Source organism: Cucurbita pepo, chromosome LG11 (genome assembly GCF_002806865.2).
Source record: "Cucurbita pepo subsp. pepo cultivar mu-cu-16 chromosome LG11, ASM280686v2, whole genome shotgun sequence".
In the NCBI taxonomy this organism is placed as follows: Eukaryota; Viridiplantae; Streptophyta; class Magnoliopsida; order Cucurbitales; family Cucurbitaceae; genus Cucurbita; species Cucurbita pepo.
Window position 1 is genome coordinate 4,896,183 of NC_036648.1, and position 18,128 is coordinate 4,914,310.

An 18,128-nucleotide genomic window follows, 5' to 3' on the forward strand; every position below is an offset into this window, starting at 1 on the left:
TAGGAACAAAAATAATTCATAACTTAATACTCTATAAGTACCAATACGCAATGGTGGATGGTTATTCCTATCTATACTCGATAATCCATAACTTACGTTCTCTTAGAGTAATTCTTTATCATTCTAAATCATTTTCAACTTCCTTGAGGAGTTTTAGCATGAGTGGATTCAACTAGTCTCTCAGCATATCCCCAAAAGGGTGACATCCCAGATTAAAATTACGAATGGGCACATTATTGATTACCCATACTACCGCCAGTTGTAGGCCAAACAAATATTTAAAATAGAATTTGAAACTCTTAAAACTAAAACTAGCTTCAATTGACAAGAGGGAGCACATCACAAATAGGGACTCATAAATCATCAAAATGTACAAACAACATTACACACATGGGCTACCCAGCTTTCAAACCAAAGCTCCTCTACCTACAAGGATCAACATCTAAATGGAATATCACAACAGCCCCCAAGCAGAAAAACAATGGCAAATCCTCGCGTTCGGAGTGTGGTGACTCGGTTTCTTCGTAAAATGTATACAGTTTCATTTCAACTTCTCCTGTCTCCAATCATGTCTGTTTCACTACTAAAAGGAGAATCTGGCAACCTCTTCATCTTCATCCTCATCAATAGGATCGTCCTCTTCGGTAGATCTATTGTAATCATAATCGTCTTCATTTTCTTCGTCAATCTCTTCGTCTTCATCATCAACCATCTTAGTTTTACTCTTGTCGTCCTTCAAACCAGTGCTCAAAACCACAGTTTGTCCCTTCGAACTCTCCATATCCCTCCTCAACTTCTCCATGTTTTCCCGTCTGCGCTCTTCCTCCAATCGCTGCTTCTCGGCGATTCTCTTGTCAAGCTCTGCTCTGAGAAAAAAAGCCAAAAGTAGCAGAAGTGTCAAAATCGTTGCAACGTTCCAACCTGCATAATCGTTGTCTCTAACTAATAGATTTACAGATGAAAAGATTCATACTTATAGTTTTCCATGTACTCCTCAGCACTGGATTCAATTGCTTTAAAGAAAGAATCCATTCCGGAGCCAGAAACTGCAGACACTCCAACAGATTTCAAGTTCTTATAGAACTCATCCAGCACAAGTGAAAGACTCTGACTTAATGTGGAGGTGTATGAACTATCGGAACTGACTGCAGCTTGAAACGCTTCAAAATCTTCCATCCACTGCATGCACAATTCCTTGTTTAACATTTTTAAATTTCAAGAGCTTTGTAGTATATTCATAATCTAAAAAGGGAAATGTACAGCACAATTACATAGATGTATAAGTATACACAAAGGTTCGAGAGAAGATCTTTATCGAAAATGAAGCGTTCCTCGGGTGGCAAAGGTCTAAATTTTCAATTTATATTAGGATTATAAATGACTCACCACACCACTAATAAGCATTGGGAGACTTTACCCACCACTCTAAAACAGCCTAATAGACAATGAGAGTTTTAAATTACTATGTTTTCCATGGCTAAAACTCAGACCTTGAAGGGTATGTTTATACCAATAAGGGTCAACGCTTGGGTGATTCAGCTCTACTCTTTAAAAAACACTGAAGAAAGGTCAAAGTTACCATGATAAATACCTCCAAAGCAAACTCGTGTTTTGACACGTCGGTTTTATTGAAAACCAGCACAACTGGTAGCCTCGTCTTGTAGAGGATAGAACAGGCATAAAGCATGTTGCTCATGAATGTGACTGGATTAGACGAACGAGGTGTATCGACAACATAAGCAATTACAGTGGGAAAGGTTGAAGCAAAAGCCTCAGTAATGATGGCCCCAGATGCAGACCACGTGAATATCTCAATCTGACCAGGAGTATCAACAAGGACATAATCAAGCTGATCTGCTCGCTTTTCGATCACTGAAATTACCTGAGATCACGTAGTTCAACAAGAAACTTTTAATATGTTAATACAGTAGGGTGTGTGATGTATAGTATAAATATAGAAGAAATACTAAATAATAAAATAACATTGGAAATATGCCATTAATATGAACTCGGCGCACATGATATGAGAAAGATTGGCTACTAAAGGTACACAAGCATTAGTCCTGAACTTTCTTGTTTCTTGTAAGAACAGTTCATGAACTTAGCAAAGCATAAAATCTTCTTTTACAGATCTAAAAACAAATGATGAAAAAAATTATCATTCCAAACTCACTATAACCATTTAAGAAAGAGAAACATAATTTAAGAAAGAGATACATGCGAAATTTCACCTCATCAAATTTGGTGGCAAACAAGTTAAGTGACGTCAGAATTCCTCCATTAGGCCCAAGATTGAATTGTTTCATCACTTCCTTGTATCGCACGGTATCTCTTATATCGATATTTGCACCAAAAGGCAGTGTCATTACAGCAGGATCAAGATTCATTACATAACCCCTGATATTTGATGCATGTGTGTGGCAAACCAGACGATGAAGAAAAGTTGTCTTCCCACTCCCTGAAAAAAGCCATTTCATTACGGCTATGTAATATTAAACCCAAAATTGAAAGTGTTTCATTCAAGAAAACCAAATGAACTTGATTTGAGACATACGAAACATAAACCCAAATTTAACCCCAAATCCATCCATCCGCTACAGTTGCACAAAACTTATCTAACAAGCACCCTACTCAATCTCTTTACAATTAAAAATGATGGAAGAACAAAAAGAAACAAACAAAACTTTGAAGAATCAAAGACAATCCACCTCAAAGAAAAACTTGTATATCTGAATATAAACAAACATGCTAGATCTTTTCCCTCTTATTTTCTCTTTCAACTCTCTATAAGTTCTTTTCTAAACAAACTTGAATATCTGAATTTAAACCACCTTATTTTCTCTTTCAACTCTCTATAATTTCTTTTCTAAAATCTCTGCTTCTTAACTCACTAAAACTCTCTTATCTTTCTTCTATTCTTTCCATCTTTCTTTCCAGCCTCAAAACAGTACTGATGATAATGAAAAACTTAGGAACATGGAAACCAAGATACAAAACTAAATATAATATCCAACACCAGGGTCTTCCATAGCCTAAGAAGTTTCCCGGCGGTTCACTGTATTTATTTAACATGATCTTATACTAAAGAGCCTCCTATTCCTGATGGAACCTCCACATCCATTCAGATAGGAGGAAATATTTCCTCTCTCAAATTTCCTATGCTCGATCTTCTGAGCTCCTAGGGCAGGGTGACAAAACCCCACCTCACCTGGTAGAACCTCCTTAATTTGGTCCTAGAAAACATTCTAGAACAGTCCCTAAATGGTCAGGCACACTGTATGGGCTTCTGGAAACCAAAGGAACATCAGTACGTGGTAGGCACACTTGAAAAAGTACCTTGCAGAAGTGCAAGTCAATCCCTTTTGAAATAGGGGGAATTTTTTATTTTACTTTTTGAAAGTGACAAACATCAATATAGACCATAGGTCTTAAACACCATAATATAAGTTAAAAGATTTAGCATGCGTCTGAACTTCAACAGCAACAAGAACTTCCATTGAAAATTACCTGCCATTCCTATGACAATGATAATAACTGGTTTGCGCCTGAAGTTCGTGGCTGAAGACCCAGCATGGCTAGATGATTCTTCAATATTTAAGTTCTTAATAGAATCAGCAAGCTCTTCTTTTGCTTTACCATTATCCTTAATATCAACATACGAAGAAAAATAAAAATCAAGACTAGCTCTTAAATTCTTAATAACTTATTGACCAAGACAGTTGAAATGTGGCCCATACACTTCCACACATAAAAGTAAAACCCACACATTTTCTAAAATCTCATAACTAAATGATTAATGCACCAAACAATAAATTTAGAAAATGGTTTCCTCCAACTTACAGAACAAGGCAGTTGAAACGTGAACCGAATGAGAAAGTTAGAAAATAATTTCATCCGACCTTTTAATACACGAAACAGAAGGGATATGCATGTCTCTTGAATAAACATGACAAAAAAAGTTTATAATTCCTCAATATTTAAGTTCTTAATTGAATCAGCAATTTCCTCTTTTGCTTTACCCTTCTTCTTAATATAAAAAAAAGACTACAAATCAAGACAAGCTTTCAACATATGATTGGAACATGGTCAAAATGGGACCCAAACATACAGATACAACAAAGAAAATAAACACCAACGTTTATTTAAAATCTCATAACTAACGGAATAAAATCCTAAACGGACGAGACAAGAAACTTGGAATAATTTCATCACTTTCTTATGCACCAAACAGCTAAAATTTCCATGTATCTAAAAGAAAAACAATAAAAAATACATATAATTAAGGAAATTAAAGTTACTTAATATACATTTGAATCTTCAGACACCATTGGCTTGCACTCCGCATCTTCAGATGGTTTATGAACGTTATCAGAATCGACATCCATTGCTGGCTGAAACAACAACAAACAAACGATGATAAATCAGGGACATGAAGTTCAGACTTTTTCTTACACTCTTTCTTCTCCCGCCTGGCCTCTGAGAGAGAACAGCCCCTAAAAGCCTAGCATAAATGTAAACAAAGAAGACTCATGCTCGGTGTCGCGCTCGCCCACCATAATTTTAATTTAAAACTCATCAAAACAAACTAAAACCTACAACAATAAATATGGCCGAGGACGTTCGTTTATCGATCAAAAAACTTTCCTCAAGTACAAACATATCCCAGTTTGCCGCGCGGCTGATTTCTCTTTCATTGCTATTACAAACAAAATTAACAAAAAAAACAAAAAAAAAACGACTCATCCTTTCATTCATTAGACAAGTCTTAATTTGAGTTTCTCAAGTGAGAAAAATGACGTAATGCATATGAGAATATCAGTACAACAAGAGAGTAGAAAATCAGTGCAAACCGTTAAGAGGGAGGCTAAGGCCGCACGAGCGGAAGAAAGACGGCGGCGACGATGGCGGCCACACTGTGCTGCTTAAAGCGAGAAGAAGCCGGAGAGAAGGTGGAAGAACATGTGAGCGTGGGGGGGAAGAAGAACGTATTCAGGTTGAGAGTTCTATATTCTTTTATAGTCAAATTAAAAATTGTCCCTTTTTTTTCAAATAAATAAATAAATAAATATAAACAACGAATTTATTTGAATTTTAAAGATTTAGGAAATAAAAATCAACANCTCCTAGAACCACGATGATTCAAGAAAAAAACCTTTCCTTTCAAAAAAAGTTCAAAATTAAGGGATAAAAAATTATTTGAATTTTAAAATATAAATCTAAGCTAAATTTTTTTTGTTAAGTTACATTTAATACAAATTTAATATGAAAAATAAATAAATAAATAAACACGTAAAATTTAAAGATAGACCATATTAATTTGAAAATTAACAAAATTGATTTCGTGACTGATCATCTTTGGACGAAAAATTTTAATTTATGATTAAATTATAAATAAATTGTATATTAGAAGGTCAATGGTACTTAGACTTTTAACTCGATTGTAATTATGAACAATGATCGATTTGCTTATATGATTACATTCACTGACACAACTTGTTTTATACTGCATCAGAGAACCATTTTTCAATTTATTATAATGACCTATATTTAATGAATAAAAATGTTTAATTAATTAATTCATAATAACACAATAATGTCACCAACAGAACATATTACTTAAATAATTAAAAAAAAGTAAAACAACCCGATCACCAAACGCAACCTGAAAATAGAGAGTTGGATTGGGTTGTAAACTCTATTCGAGTCGTTCGAGTCACCAACAGAACATACTCGAAATTTGAATTCGTCCAAAAGATTTCTCTAACTCAATTCGTGTACACTTCTAAATGTATATATATATATATATATACAAAGTGAATTGGAGTTTAACACATACCGATAGACAAGACTCAATTAGTCAAAGTCGTAATTGAATTTTTTTTTCCTTTTTTTTTTCTTTTCCTAAGTGATTTTTGAATTTACTTAAAAACATCATCCTTTAATCATTGTTTAATTAAAAAGATGCATTCATAAGAGTATATGATCCTGTTATTATTTTCCTCATTTATAACATAGAAATATTTTAATCACCCTCTTAAATTTTGAGTTTGAATTTCTTCGGGATACTAAATAGTAAGACATGTGTTGTTAGATGAGATAGGAAGATAAGGTTTAGAACGACTTATAAGTTATCATGCTTGTATATCCAATGTTTGAGTCTCCAACAACTATTCTAGTAATTACATAGCCAATTTGACCAATGGACGAATATGTAATTAAAAAAAAAAAATCATTCGTTTAATGAGAAATAAAAAGAAATATCGAAAATTCAAGTGTCTGAAGCTGTAGCAACTACTCTCGAAGTAACAGAAAGAAAACCAACGATTGGAATAGGAGATTCAGAGTCTAATAGAAGATTCTTCACTTTTTTTCTAATAGAAGATTCTTCACTTTTTTTTCTCTCATTTAAAACCGTGCATGAGACTTTCCCCTAGCACGGCTACTAAGTTAAGTAATAAAAGAAAGAACTCATGTCGTACGCATGTAGTGAGGCAATCAAGAACTCTCTCCTTGTTTGAGTTATCATTATTCTACATTAAAGATAAGGAGTCATTTAAGTTTAGGTTAGTCATCAAATTTCTAAAGTTATTTAAACGTTAAAATTGGAGCTATTTTTTCTTTAAATTGTGAGTTGATTAAATTTATTTAAAAAATGTACAACCCGAACAACCTAAGAACACATCTACTTTTTGATTCCCAACATCCCAAACTTGCACTTGTGCTCACAAAACACAACTATTTGATTCCCGGGTTTCAAAACCTTACGAACAAACCCTCTTATTCTAAAATGGACAAATGCCCCATAAACGAGAGAATGTGCGAATCAAGGATCGAGTGCATAGAGAATGTGCGAACCAAGGATCGAGTGCATGACTCATAATTTATAGACCCAAGTTATGGAATTAAATTAGATAATTTACTTGAAACTACAAAAAAGAAACAATAAATCAAAATGTAGTTTTCAGTAGTGTACAAATGAATGAATGAGAGCTCAAAGTTGTTAGTACAAGAAAATGGGTTATTTTACAGCACTGTTCAACTTTACCAAATCATCAACATATACTACTCCTGCTGCCGCCTCTTGCACCATCTCTGTTTTCAAGGCCTCTCAAGAATGATCTAATTGCAAGGTGTTCAGCAGCATATGTCATAAAAGATACCAAAACCAGCCCCCCTACAACCATCAAACCTAACCTGTCGAACACAAAAACACAACATATAAGGTTCGATCGTTTTTAGATGATGCCACAATAAATAATACTAACAGCCCAAGCTCACTGCTTGTAAATATTATCCTCTTTGCACTTTCCCTTTCGAGCTTCCCCTCAAAAGAGAGATTTCCACACCCTTATAACTAAACATCGAGCGATGTGCCAGTGAGAAAGCTGAGAGCCTCAAAGGGGTGGACATGAGACGGTGTGCCAGCATGGGCGCTGGGCCCTGAAAGGGGGTGGATTGTGAGATCCCACATCAGTTGGGGTGGAGAAGGAAACATTTTTTATATGGGTGTGATGAGGCATTTTAAAAATCTTGAGGGAAACCCGGAAAGGAAAGCAAAGAGGACAATATTTATTAGCGGAAAGCAAAGAGGACAATATTTATTAGCGGAAAGCAAAGAGGACAATATTTATTAGCGGAAAGCAAAGAGGACAATGTTTATTAGCGGTAGGCTTGGACGGTTTCAATAAGAGACCCACAGACAGGTTCTTTGACTACCATCACCTTATATCTCTACTGGAGAAGTAGCAAAAGAAAGGCAAATCACCATAACAACAACGATGATACAGTCTAATGTTATAAATGTATTAAACAGAAACTTCATATTATAATCTTTATGAAGACTTCGTGTCTTTTAATGATCATATTGAAATTTAAACCTATGATACAACAGGAAAACTTTATGAGTTCAATTTTCAAGCAAGAACAGATGGTTTCCAACATTGTTACTGTTTGTGACAACAAAGAACACAAGTAAATTACCTCAAAAACAGAGCAGTAAATCCCAGAATACAAGGCAAAGTTGGAGCAACAACAGCCAAGAAAGCCATTCCTAGACCATAAAACCATGTGGCAACGTCACAGCTTGATGCTTGCCACTGATGATCTAATATAGAAGAGAAATCAACAAAACTTAGAAACTATGCATCAACAATATTTGGTTGGTTGCTGATACTACACATTAGAAGTTGAGGGGAGCTGCAAAGCATTAAAGCAAACCTTTAGCAGAGTAATCAAAAGACTCAGAATCAGAGGAGAAGGATCCTGCTTGTGTTGCCATTGATTTACCCCATTTGTAAATAAAATGGAGATAGCCTCCAAATAGTAGAATGAAAATTGTGAATATCCACTCATACATCAACAGTAAGCCAGTCCATGGCATCACTTGCCTTGGTACGATCGCAAATGCAAGTGCAAGGGCAATTACAGCAGCAATAAAACAGACGAAGATTGACATTCCACCCAAATAAACAGGTATCTTGGACTGCACATCATCACAGGAACTTATAAACAAATCAAGATATAAACTTCAAGAAGACGAAACAAAAAGTCGTATGCTACTCTTCACCTTAATGAATAGTATGATTGTAACACGTAACTAATACTTAAATCGAGAGCTAAGGAGGAAATGTACCTGATGGTTCAAATTAACAGTATTTAGTGTAGAAAGACCAGTATAATTAATTGTCCCAACAGACTTTATTTTGTAGTAAAGATGCCTGACTTGATCGCATAACAAGTTTCTCCACGATGCATTAGAGTGCCACCGTGTCTGAGAAAAACAAGAGACCGTTTAGATCAAATCACTGATCCTAACCTCGTAATAACTATTTGAAAATAATTTACCCTGTTGCTTACCTGAAGACAAGATTGGTAAAAATAGAAGATTAATGCAACAAGGGGAAGAAGAACAAGAATTTTGACAATAAGATCATCATTAGGATTTCTACCCCCACCAGTTCCAGGAAGGGAGTCTTCTAGCTTTTCTCTGACATTCTACAATCAGCTCAAACAAAAGAAAAGGTTACAAGTGGCACAACATTTTACATTCCTAAATAAGACAAAAATGCATAATAAGAATGACCATATCGGTAATCAAACTCGAGCTGCTGGACTAATGCACTGATTTTGAAGTGTATGATTGCAAATGTGCAACGCTATGGCACATGATAAACCATACGTGTACACAGGCAGCAAAGGAATAGAAGAAACTATAAATAAAATTTGAGAGAAATACCTGCCAGATATCTACAGGTTTTAAGAGCCAAGATGTCCACCAGTCCCAAGGTTTGAGGGGGCCTAGTGTATAGTGGATAACCCGAAGTTCGCTCTCATCTACCATCCACTGCAAAGATATGCATAATGCTCAAACAAGAAGATTGCAGGAATTGACATAAAAATTGAAGGGGAAGTTTTTCTTTTTTAAAATGACAGCTCTTTCGCAATCCAGAGAGTTTTACTTCCAAACAGAAGCATAAATATGAAGTCATTATAAGAGTTCATTTCTTTTCACAGATTGGATTAAAAAATGTAGCGAGGGAATTATATGTCATGCAAAAATATAACGAGGGAATTTCCGGATCTAACCTAATAGGTGAAAATGCATACAAAGCTCCAACAAAAAACATATAGAAAAAAGAAAAAAAAAAACTGGATTAACAATATCTCCAATAGGGTAACACACCCTACAGTAATAATCCGCTATAAGCAAATATAAAAGGTACAAATCATTCACACGGCAACTATTAGCAGATTTAACCTCAAAACCAAGTATAATCCTTTTTTTTTTTTTTTATAGGATACAGTAATATTTCATTGATAAAAGGAAATTACAAAATGATGAGATCCTATCCACTGGATTACAGAAAACTTTTTCAATTGGTTATGAGCTATAATTATGAATGGGAGCGCTTATTAGTTTGCACCACGATAGGGACAAGAAAGTGACTGAAGTGAAAAAAAAATTGGGGATCTTGTTTCTTATCAGTGAAAATCCAAGAGTTGTGCTCAGGCCAGATAGACAACAAAAAAATCCCAAACAAATTTTAGCTCTAGGATCTTCCTTCCTCTCTTGAATGGGTGATTGAATACGAATGGAAGTTCCGGATATTATAAAGAAGACAGTCCGCGAACCAAATGCTTATAAATATAATCCCAAAAGATACAAGCCTGTTTAAATGGAATGAAAAGGTGATTTACAGCCAGAGAGACTGAATGAGTCTCCAAATAAGTTGTCATCTAAACCCCACTCCTCATGGTTAATACTTGAATTGATTACTTGTCTTATTTTTCCATGAAGCAAGAGTTTCCATTTGAAGAGGAAGCCCCATTTAAAGTTTCCATTTGATTTCCCATTCTATTGATTTTTCTGTGGTAAACCTCCCGATGTTTATTTTTTCAATGCTAATATCACCGGGACTTGGGAGTGAGGAGAGTAACATATAAACTTTTTAGTAGGCAGTGAAATGTCAACTCTTTTACAGCTGCAGGTATCATCGATAATAAATGTTTCCAACTACAATTTTATTATAGATCAAACAGCATTTCATTGATCCATCACAGATCAATTTTATTATGTTTCCAGCTACAATAATCAGAGAAGCTAAAATATTATTCAACATTTCTTGGTTCTGGGCATTATTCATACCCTCATAATTATGATATTCAGATTTGTATACTTGGATTGGATGTCACCATAAATTATTGCAAATGCAAGCGGACGTCTAATAAGGGTGAGACAAAGGAAGACTACTGAACATAAATAGTTAACTATAAAATAAGTATTTCTAACTGCATTAACAGAGTGATATGGATCTAAACCTAAAACTCTTAAATACCATTCAAAGAAAAATACTGAAAGTAAATAATGAAGCACCGTTTGAGAGGACGAGAATTAATAAATATTCATTAAATTGAGGGAAAAAAACCATTGAAAATGTCAGTAGACATACCTTGTTAGCAAGCATATAAAGACCAACATCCGCATTATAAAGAGTAGAGAGTCGCTCCATTTCAGGAGCTGGTCTGGAATGTCGCACTTCTGGTGGTAAGTTTGGCTCAAAAACGTGTGCGTTGGGAAATTTAGAATAATATGAGTTCAAAAAGCCTTGATCCCCTATTAAATTAAAACCAGGGTGTTCATCAAAGTTTGAGACATAAACATCATCCAGTTATCCAACCATAAATTTAAAAATTTTATTTAAAATCTTCAAGTTTCTCCAATAGAACCAGCAAGTTTGATAATCACCCATAAAAGGAAGCATAAAGTACAAATAAGATTTAGGAACACGATCAACTACCTCCAGTGTAAGAGGGCAAAGTATTAACTTTGCTCATCATGTCATTGAAAATAGTTTCAGACGGTTCCACAACCATAACACCAGAATTCAGCCTTTCAGAATGCTTCAAGTTGGCACAAAATTTGCTACATTTAAAAAGATCTTCTATATTTTTCAACACGATTGTATCTGCGTCTAGATATACCACTGCACGGTAGAGTAATAGATATTAAACAAAGAGCAGCTAAACACTACCGCTGCACAACGGTGTAATAGAGATTAAACAAAGAGCAGCAATACACTGCTTTTGAAAGGTAGCATACACACAAAAAGTAAAATGAGTTATCCAGCCAAATATCACCACACTTTGGCATCCTTTACCGAGGTTTTCAATGATTGACAAGAACGCTAAATTTTGTACGATCTGCACATTAAGATTAAAAAGTTCACCTTTCCTATAGTCAGTCATGTTAAATATTTTCAGCTTTGTATAGACACCCCAAAATCTCGATGGACGAACTTGATTAGGATTTGCTAATAAAGTAATCTTCTCCACTATCCATCCATCCACCTGCAAAATTATTTTCAGCAGCTGAGCATTTTATTACAGAAAAGTAATCATTGTAATGTAGAATACAAACATACATGCAAGCATACTTCAATTTTCCCCCTCTTTTTGGCGAATAACCGAACTTTTATTGATAAAAGATGAAAGAATACAAGGGCATACAAAAAGGGAGCCAATAAAAAAGAGGAAAACTACAAAAAGGGTCTCCAATCAAGAGAAATAACACTATTGAAAGGGTTTTGTTTCTAAAGCCCACAGGACAAAATCTAAAAAAGGACCAAACCACATTCGGAGATCTCACAAACCCTCTAAAAATTCCATTGTTCCTCTCACCCAAAAGCTTCCACATAATGGCATACACCATTGCTTGCTACAAAAAACTTCCCTTTGTGCAAAAAAAATAAAAAAATAAATAACGAAGGAACTCTTCGATCATCTCTTTGTAGCCCATACCTGGCCAAGCCTAGATTGATTCCAAACTGCATAAGCAAAAAAATAAAATATGTGAAAGGTCCTCTACTACCCTCCTACAAAGGATGCAACACTACAACCCCATCAAGTTTGGCACCCTCCTTAACACCCTGTCCAAGGTGTTAAGTCTTTCGCGGAGGACCTGCCAAACAAAAAACTTGACCTCTTCTTGTGATTTTTCTCCTTCCATGATGAGACATAGATTGAACCACGATAACCCTTTAGATGAACTAGGGTTCCAAGTACAAACATCTCTTCTACCCAGATTGTAATGAAACTCCCCAAGCAAAGAAAGAAGATGGAGAATGCCCAATGTTTCCTCATTGGACAAAGCTGTGGCATCCCTAAAGATTGAAACATGTGCGAAGACAAAATAGCCGCTACTGAGTGGTTCGCTTGCAATGATAATTGGAATAAACAAAGAAACAAAAGGCAAACGGGTCTATTCCCCAATCATTTATCCTACCAGAAGAAAAAGTGTTCATCTCANAAAAAAAAAAAAAAAAAAAAAAAAAAAAAAAAAAAAAAAAAAAAAAAAAAAAAAAAAAAAAAAAAAAAAAAAACAGAGAGAGAGAAAGTGAAACTCCTCAATGATGCCTTTCCAAGGGTTTCTAGATATGCTTTTGATCCCACTGGAGATCCTTTCAAAAGGGGACGACTCACCACTTGAATTTGGCCACAAAGACCCTATGCCATAAGGCATTGGCCTCAAGATGAAGCCACTAAAAGAGCCTTGTTACAGGCTCTCACATTAGCAATCCATAATCCCCCCAAGTCCACTGGCTTTGTAACCAGTAACCACCTATTCGTTAACCGAGTGTGCCCCTTTTCCATCCTCAACTCTCTCCAAAAGAAACTCCTGATGCAGTGATCCTAAAAAGGGATACAAAGTAGGGAGGAAACTCACTCAAGGCTGACAGGATGAGAGTAAATCTTCCTCCTTTCAAGAAAAAACTTTTGTTTTCAGGACAACTGTCTTTCGAATCTTACTCATAATAGGATCCTATAACCATAGACACTCGGGATTGTTACACAAATGAAGACCTAAGTAAGCAGAAAGGAACTGTCCAATAACCTTGCACCCAACCATAGCTAACCGCCTACATAGCTTAACAAGATCACAGTTCAACCCAAAGAATTGGCACTTACCCTGTTAATCTTCAACTCAAAAATGGCCTCAGAGAAAGCTAGGAAATTATTCAGGTTGATAAATGACTCTTCACTACTCGAAAAGAAAATAAAAGTAATATCATCTCAGAGGGAAGTTATCCCTATCAACCTTGTAACCTTCAAGGACATAGAAATACTGTTTTGACTCCACAACATTTGTTTTTTAGAAATCACGTAAAATTATACTATTCTAAGTAGGGATTCACGATCTACTGTCAAACTATTTGTTACTGCAGAAACTCCAATCACCAATTTAGACTAAATTCTCAGCCATTAGGGGAAAAGGCTCGAGGAAACTCCCTTGTCTTCATTTGAAAAATAACTAAGTACCCTTAATTTCACAAACATCCACACACTTACAGACTAAATCAACATATAGAATGGAATTCGAAGTAGCTAGCAAATTTAACTTACAAGTCGAAAATTTCAGAAGAAAGACAGAAAATAAAGAGAAAGTATCCATCAAATGAGTTGCTCTTATAGCTCAGATTTCTTAGAAACAAAGAACAAACTAAAAACCTGACCTCTAATAGCCTCTTAGCATACTCAGAAACCCCATCAGAAACCAACGCCACCATGTCCTTGTTGGACCCAGTGTCGCGAATCGATTTCCCAAGAACTCGAACCCCCAAAAGAAATTCATCGCCATACAAAAGCGTGACATAAGCTTCGTCGGAAGACTGCGATCCGGAAGAAGAAGCTGCTGATACTCGAGATTGAATGAAAACGAAGGCGATCGCCACGAAAATCAAAGCGCAAAATTTCATTATAATCTAACAAAATAAAATGATTCCCCAAATTTCGTCGGAAAAAAGGGAATTTTTGGATGAAGAGCAAAAGGGGAATCGTTTTGAAGGATTTCTGCTCCAAAGTCGAGTACTACGATCGAATCGATTTGGGTAGTCTCTCTGTTCATGTCGCCGCTTTGACACTTTTTTTCAGGCACTTCCAGTTTGAAAATTGTGGAGCCGAATCTCGTGCGGTTGATTCCACCCATGCTTTGCTGTAACCATGTGAGTTTATATTAGAAACGATTTTAATGGAATAAATTCTATTACAGTTCAAAGTTTTGTTGAGGATAATTGAATATAAAAAGTTAAAAAAATTATATAGAAATAATATCAAAATAATATCAAATTTTATATAAATAAATAATATTTTTAGTTAATTTTAAATAATTAATTATGATTAGTTATTTTATTTATATTAAGAAATTCAGTACTTTCAAATCTCAATTATAGCAGTACAAAATGAGTAAAGAAGGTTGCATTGAACATAATCTATACCTCCCATGTTTCTAATAATTATTGGTATTATTATTATTATTTATTATTATTTTTTTTTTTTGTAACGACACTATTTTTTTAATAAAAAAATAAGTCCACTACCATAGGCATGTCATGGCAGTTTGTGTAGAAAACAATTTAAAAGCATTCTATCTTAAAAATTTTCTATAGACTTATATTAAGTGACTCCACTCGGGGTAAAAAAATGCATCCACATACAACATGTGTCATGTCTGGGAGACTTAATTTATGTGTCTGTTCTTTGGATTCTACTTTCTTTTCTAGTCTAGGTAGGGTTGAATCTATAGTATTTCTCTGCACACGGTTCACGCATTGTCGCGACCTAGTATTTTACTACAGACTGTGACTATCAACAACACATGAATGCACAAAATAATTTAAATAAGCAATAGAGAAAATCAAAATAATTTAAATGCACAAAATAACGTCAAGACCCAATATTCTACCAGTTCTGGGGTGGCTATGGTCTGTCCCCTTTCCTTCGGCTGCAGTGTGGGATGACTGTGTTGTTCCCAATTGTAGATTGTTGGTGTGGGGCGCGTCGAGGAGGGTCGCCACCTGAAGGGCTTTTGCATAATCGAAGTATGACAGGGCTGTCACATTCCCCTTCAGGTACTCCCTCAGGTTAGCAATAAATCATTCGGCCTTCAACTCATCAGAACTAACATAGGCCGAAGAAAATCTTGCCAGCCTCTTGAACTCTAAGTCATATTCCTTCCCTGATTTGTCTCCCTGTTTCAGTTCGAGGAATGATGCTTGCATTTTCACTCTGGTAGTGATTGGGTAATATTTGCGGAGATAAGCATCTTTAAACTGGCACCAGGTAATAAACTCTCCTTGTGGTATAATGGTCTTCTGAGCACCCTTCCACCAGAAGTGCGCCTCTCCTTTCAACATATACGTCCCACAATGGACTTGATACTTTAGCGAGCAGTTCATAAAATGGAAGGTCGTTTCTATGGCCTCTAGCCAATTCTATGCGGCAATGGGATCCACCTTGCCTCTGTCAAAGGAAGACGGTTTACGCCTCTGGAAATCTCTTAGGTAGCGGGATTCCACAGTCATAGTCCCTAAATCTTTGGCTCCGTTGATTGATTAGCCATGATGGTTTGTATCATTTGGTTCGTTAGAGCCTGATTTTCCATCGAGGTCATCATGAACGTCTGAAACATCTCTGCTGCTGTGGGCATAGCTAGACCCAATATTTTATTGTGGACCGTGACTAAACGACACATGAGTGCACAAAATAATTTAAATATGCAATAGAGAAAAATCATTTAATTCCAATAAAGTTTTCGAACGACAAACAATCAAACAATTAACAGTTTGGAAACAAATTACAAAAGAATACAAATACAAAATAAAGACTAGACTAACGCCCCAGGACAACCCATTCCTCTGTGACAATCCCCGTCTCCATCACGTCTGCCCTTGACCAACGCCTTGCGCTCCTGAAAAAGGTAAACATAGCAAGGATGAGTATAAAAATTATACTCAGTAAGCCACCTACTTGTAGGCTCTCTTCGCATCCTAACTTAACAGATTCTCACAATCTCCTAATTCGGTTCTAGGACATCTGGTTCTAATCTTACTCCCTTGGAGCTTGCCCCTTGGGCTTCATCGGTTCATCGTCCTTTCATTAGATACCTAAAGGTTCCTTATGCTAAGCTGATATGGTCGATATCTCTCTATGAAGCATTACCTCTGCATGGCTATCTGGGCCTACGTGGTATCTAGCCTAGGGTGTACTGAGTACCTCTTAAGCCCATATAGNGGGGGGGGGGGGGGGGGCGACCCAACCCTACCCATGCAGCTAATGGGCTGTACGACGTGGGGACACATTTCCCATGCGAAATGGTTAAGAGTAGTAAGAACTGGTCAGGAACCTTTGGTCCTCCCACGAAGCTATAGATACCGTTCTCACACTAGCAATCTATGAACACTTCTAAGGTACTTTGTTGTCGTGGTAATCCGCTAAGTTCCTAGGGGAAGGTTAAGTTTAGCTAGAGCGACTCGTCGTTCCTAACATCAAATCCCTAAGCTTATCATAGTAATGAGCCATAGAAATAACAGAGTGTGCATACAACCATCGTCTAACATCATACTATATAATTCATGCAAATTAGGCACGTAGGCTCAACAGGGCGATGGCCTCCATCAAGCACATAAAATGCGAAGTTCACGCTCAATGGGGCGAAGTCATCCATCAAGCACCCAGAATGCGGAATACGCAATTCCAACATGAATTAACACATGCAAACGTACAGCGGAAATTTAAAGCATGATCGCACACTCAGATAATTCACCCAAAACTTCTCATAGTATTACACATCATCAACTCATAACAATTATTCATAAGAGGCTACCACCTATGATGAATAACTAGCATGCATGCAGTCCAAGCGAATCCTACAAGTATTTTTCCTAACACTGGGTGGTGACTTACCTGGTTGACGCGTGCCCTTTCGCTAGCATTTCTATGCCCGTGAGGTGTCAAAAATTACTGATTTTCTTCAATTAGGTCCCTATTCACATAAAAACAGTATTAGAACTAGAATCGGGACAACAATCGGGCAAATAGAGGGCAAACGGGCCCAAACGACTGTCTCACACGCCCTCACATGCCGACTGTGCACCGACCACACGCGAGGAAGTGCGCCAGTCGTAGGCCGCACGCACGGTTGCTTCTGCGCAGTCGCAGGTCGGGAGGTCCAGTTTGGCTCGGGGTTTGCAGGCGACACATGTCGTCGTCTCATTGGGGCTGCGTTGCTCCAGTCGACGATCGACGTGTGTTCGGCGCCTGCCACACCGCCCTTCGCCACTCGCCGCCCGACACAATCCGTAACACAGAATCACATTTTCGATTATCATATCTTTTGATTCGAAGTTCGGATCGATATGATTTCCTCGGCAAGGTTCTAGATCATGTTAAGTGCTATGTCCTGGTATTTTTTCGTAATTTTTTTACTTAACTACCGAACGAGTTAAGAGCGTCGGAAGTTCACTTACCGTTCTTAGACAATTCTTGGATCTCCGCCTTCGGATCGAGATTTCAGCCAAACTTCTTCACAAATCATGAGTAGAGTTGTTCCTAGGTGAATATCTCAACATTTTTAGGATTCGATTCACATAGAAAAAGATCAGATCTGAAATCGTTCAGAACCTTACCTCACGAAACGTTCTTGGATCTTGACGAAGCGTCGGCCTTGCTAGCCTCTCAGTCCTTGTACAGGTCTCATCTGAAGGTGGATTCCGATGGTGGTCCGATGAACTCCACGACGACTCTTTTCTGTTTCCACTCAATTTTCTCTCTAACTTTCTTTTTCTTTTGCAAGA

At 36.6% G+C, this 18,128-nt stretch overlaps 2 protein-coding genes across 2 annotated transcripts; both read right to left on the reverse strand.

The window, feature by feature from the left end:
• Positions 1 to 277: 277 nt before the first annotated feature.
• Positions 278 to 4,968, reverse strand: LOC111805682 (GPN-loop GTPase 1-like). Its single transcript, XM_023690847.1, has 7 exons — positions 4,851 to 4,968; positions 4,308 to 4,391; positions 3,508 to 3,643; positions 2,232 to 2,458; positions 1,592 to 1,882; positions 974 to 1,179; positions 278 to 866 (listed from the first exon to the last, which is right to left on the reverse strand). Exons 2-7 carry the CDS (start codon positions 4,383 to 4,385, stop codon positions 584 to 586), a joined length of 1,221 nt encoding a protein of 406 aa, XP_023546615.1. The 5' UTR covers positions 4,386 to 4,391; positions 4,851 to 4,968; the 3' UTR covers positions 278 to 583.
• A 1,912-nt stretch (positions 4,969 to 6,880) lies between these two features.
• On the reverse strand, positions 6,881 to 14,482 carry LOC111805980 (inositol phosphorylceramide glucuronosyltransferase 1-like). The gene is made up of 10 exons (XM_023691291.1): positions 14,010 to 14,482; positions 11,727 to 11,847; positions 11,298 to 11,483; positions 10,950 to 11,113; positions 9,236 to 9,343; positions 8,857 to 8,994; positions 8,633 to 8,770; positions 8,218 to 8,482; positions 7,981 to 8,104; positions 6,881 to 7,194 (listed from the first exon to the last, which is right to left on the reverse strand). The coding sequence occupies exons 1-10, from the start codon at positions 14,250 to 14,252 to the stop codon at positions 7,053 to 7,055; spliced, it is 1,629 nt and encodes a 542-aa protein (XP_023547059.1). The 5' UTR covers positions 14,253 to 14,482; the 3' UTR covers positions 6,881 to 7,052.
• Positions 14,483 to 18,128: the final 3,646 nt, after the last annotated feature.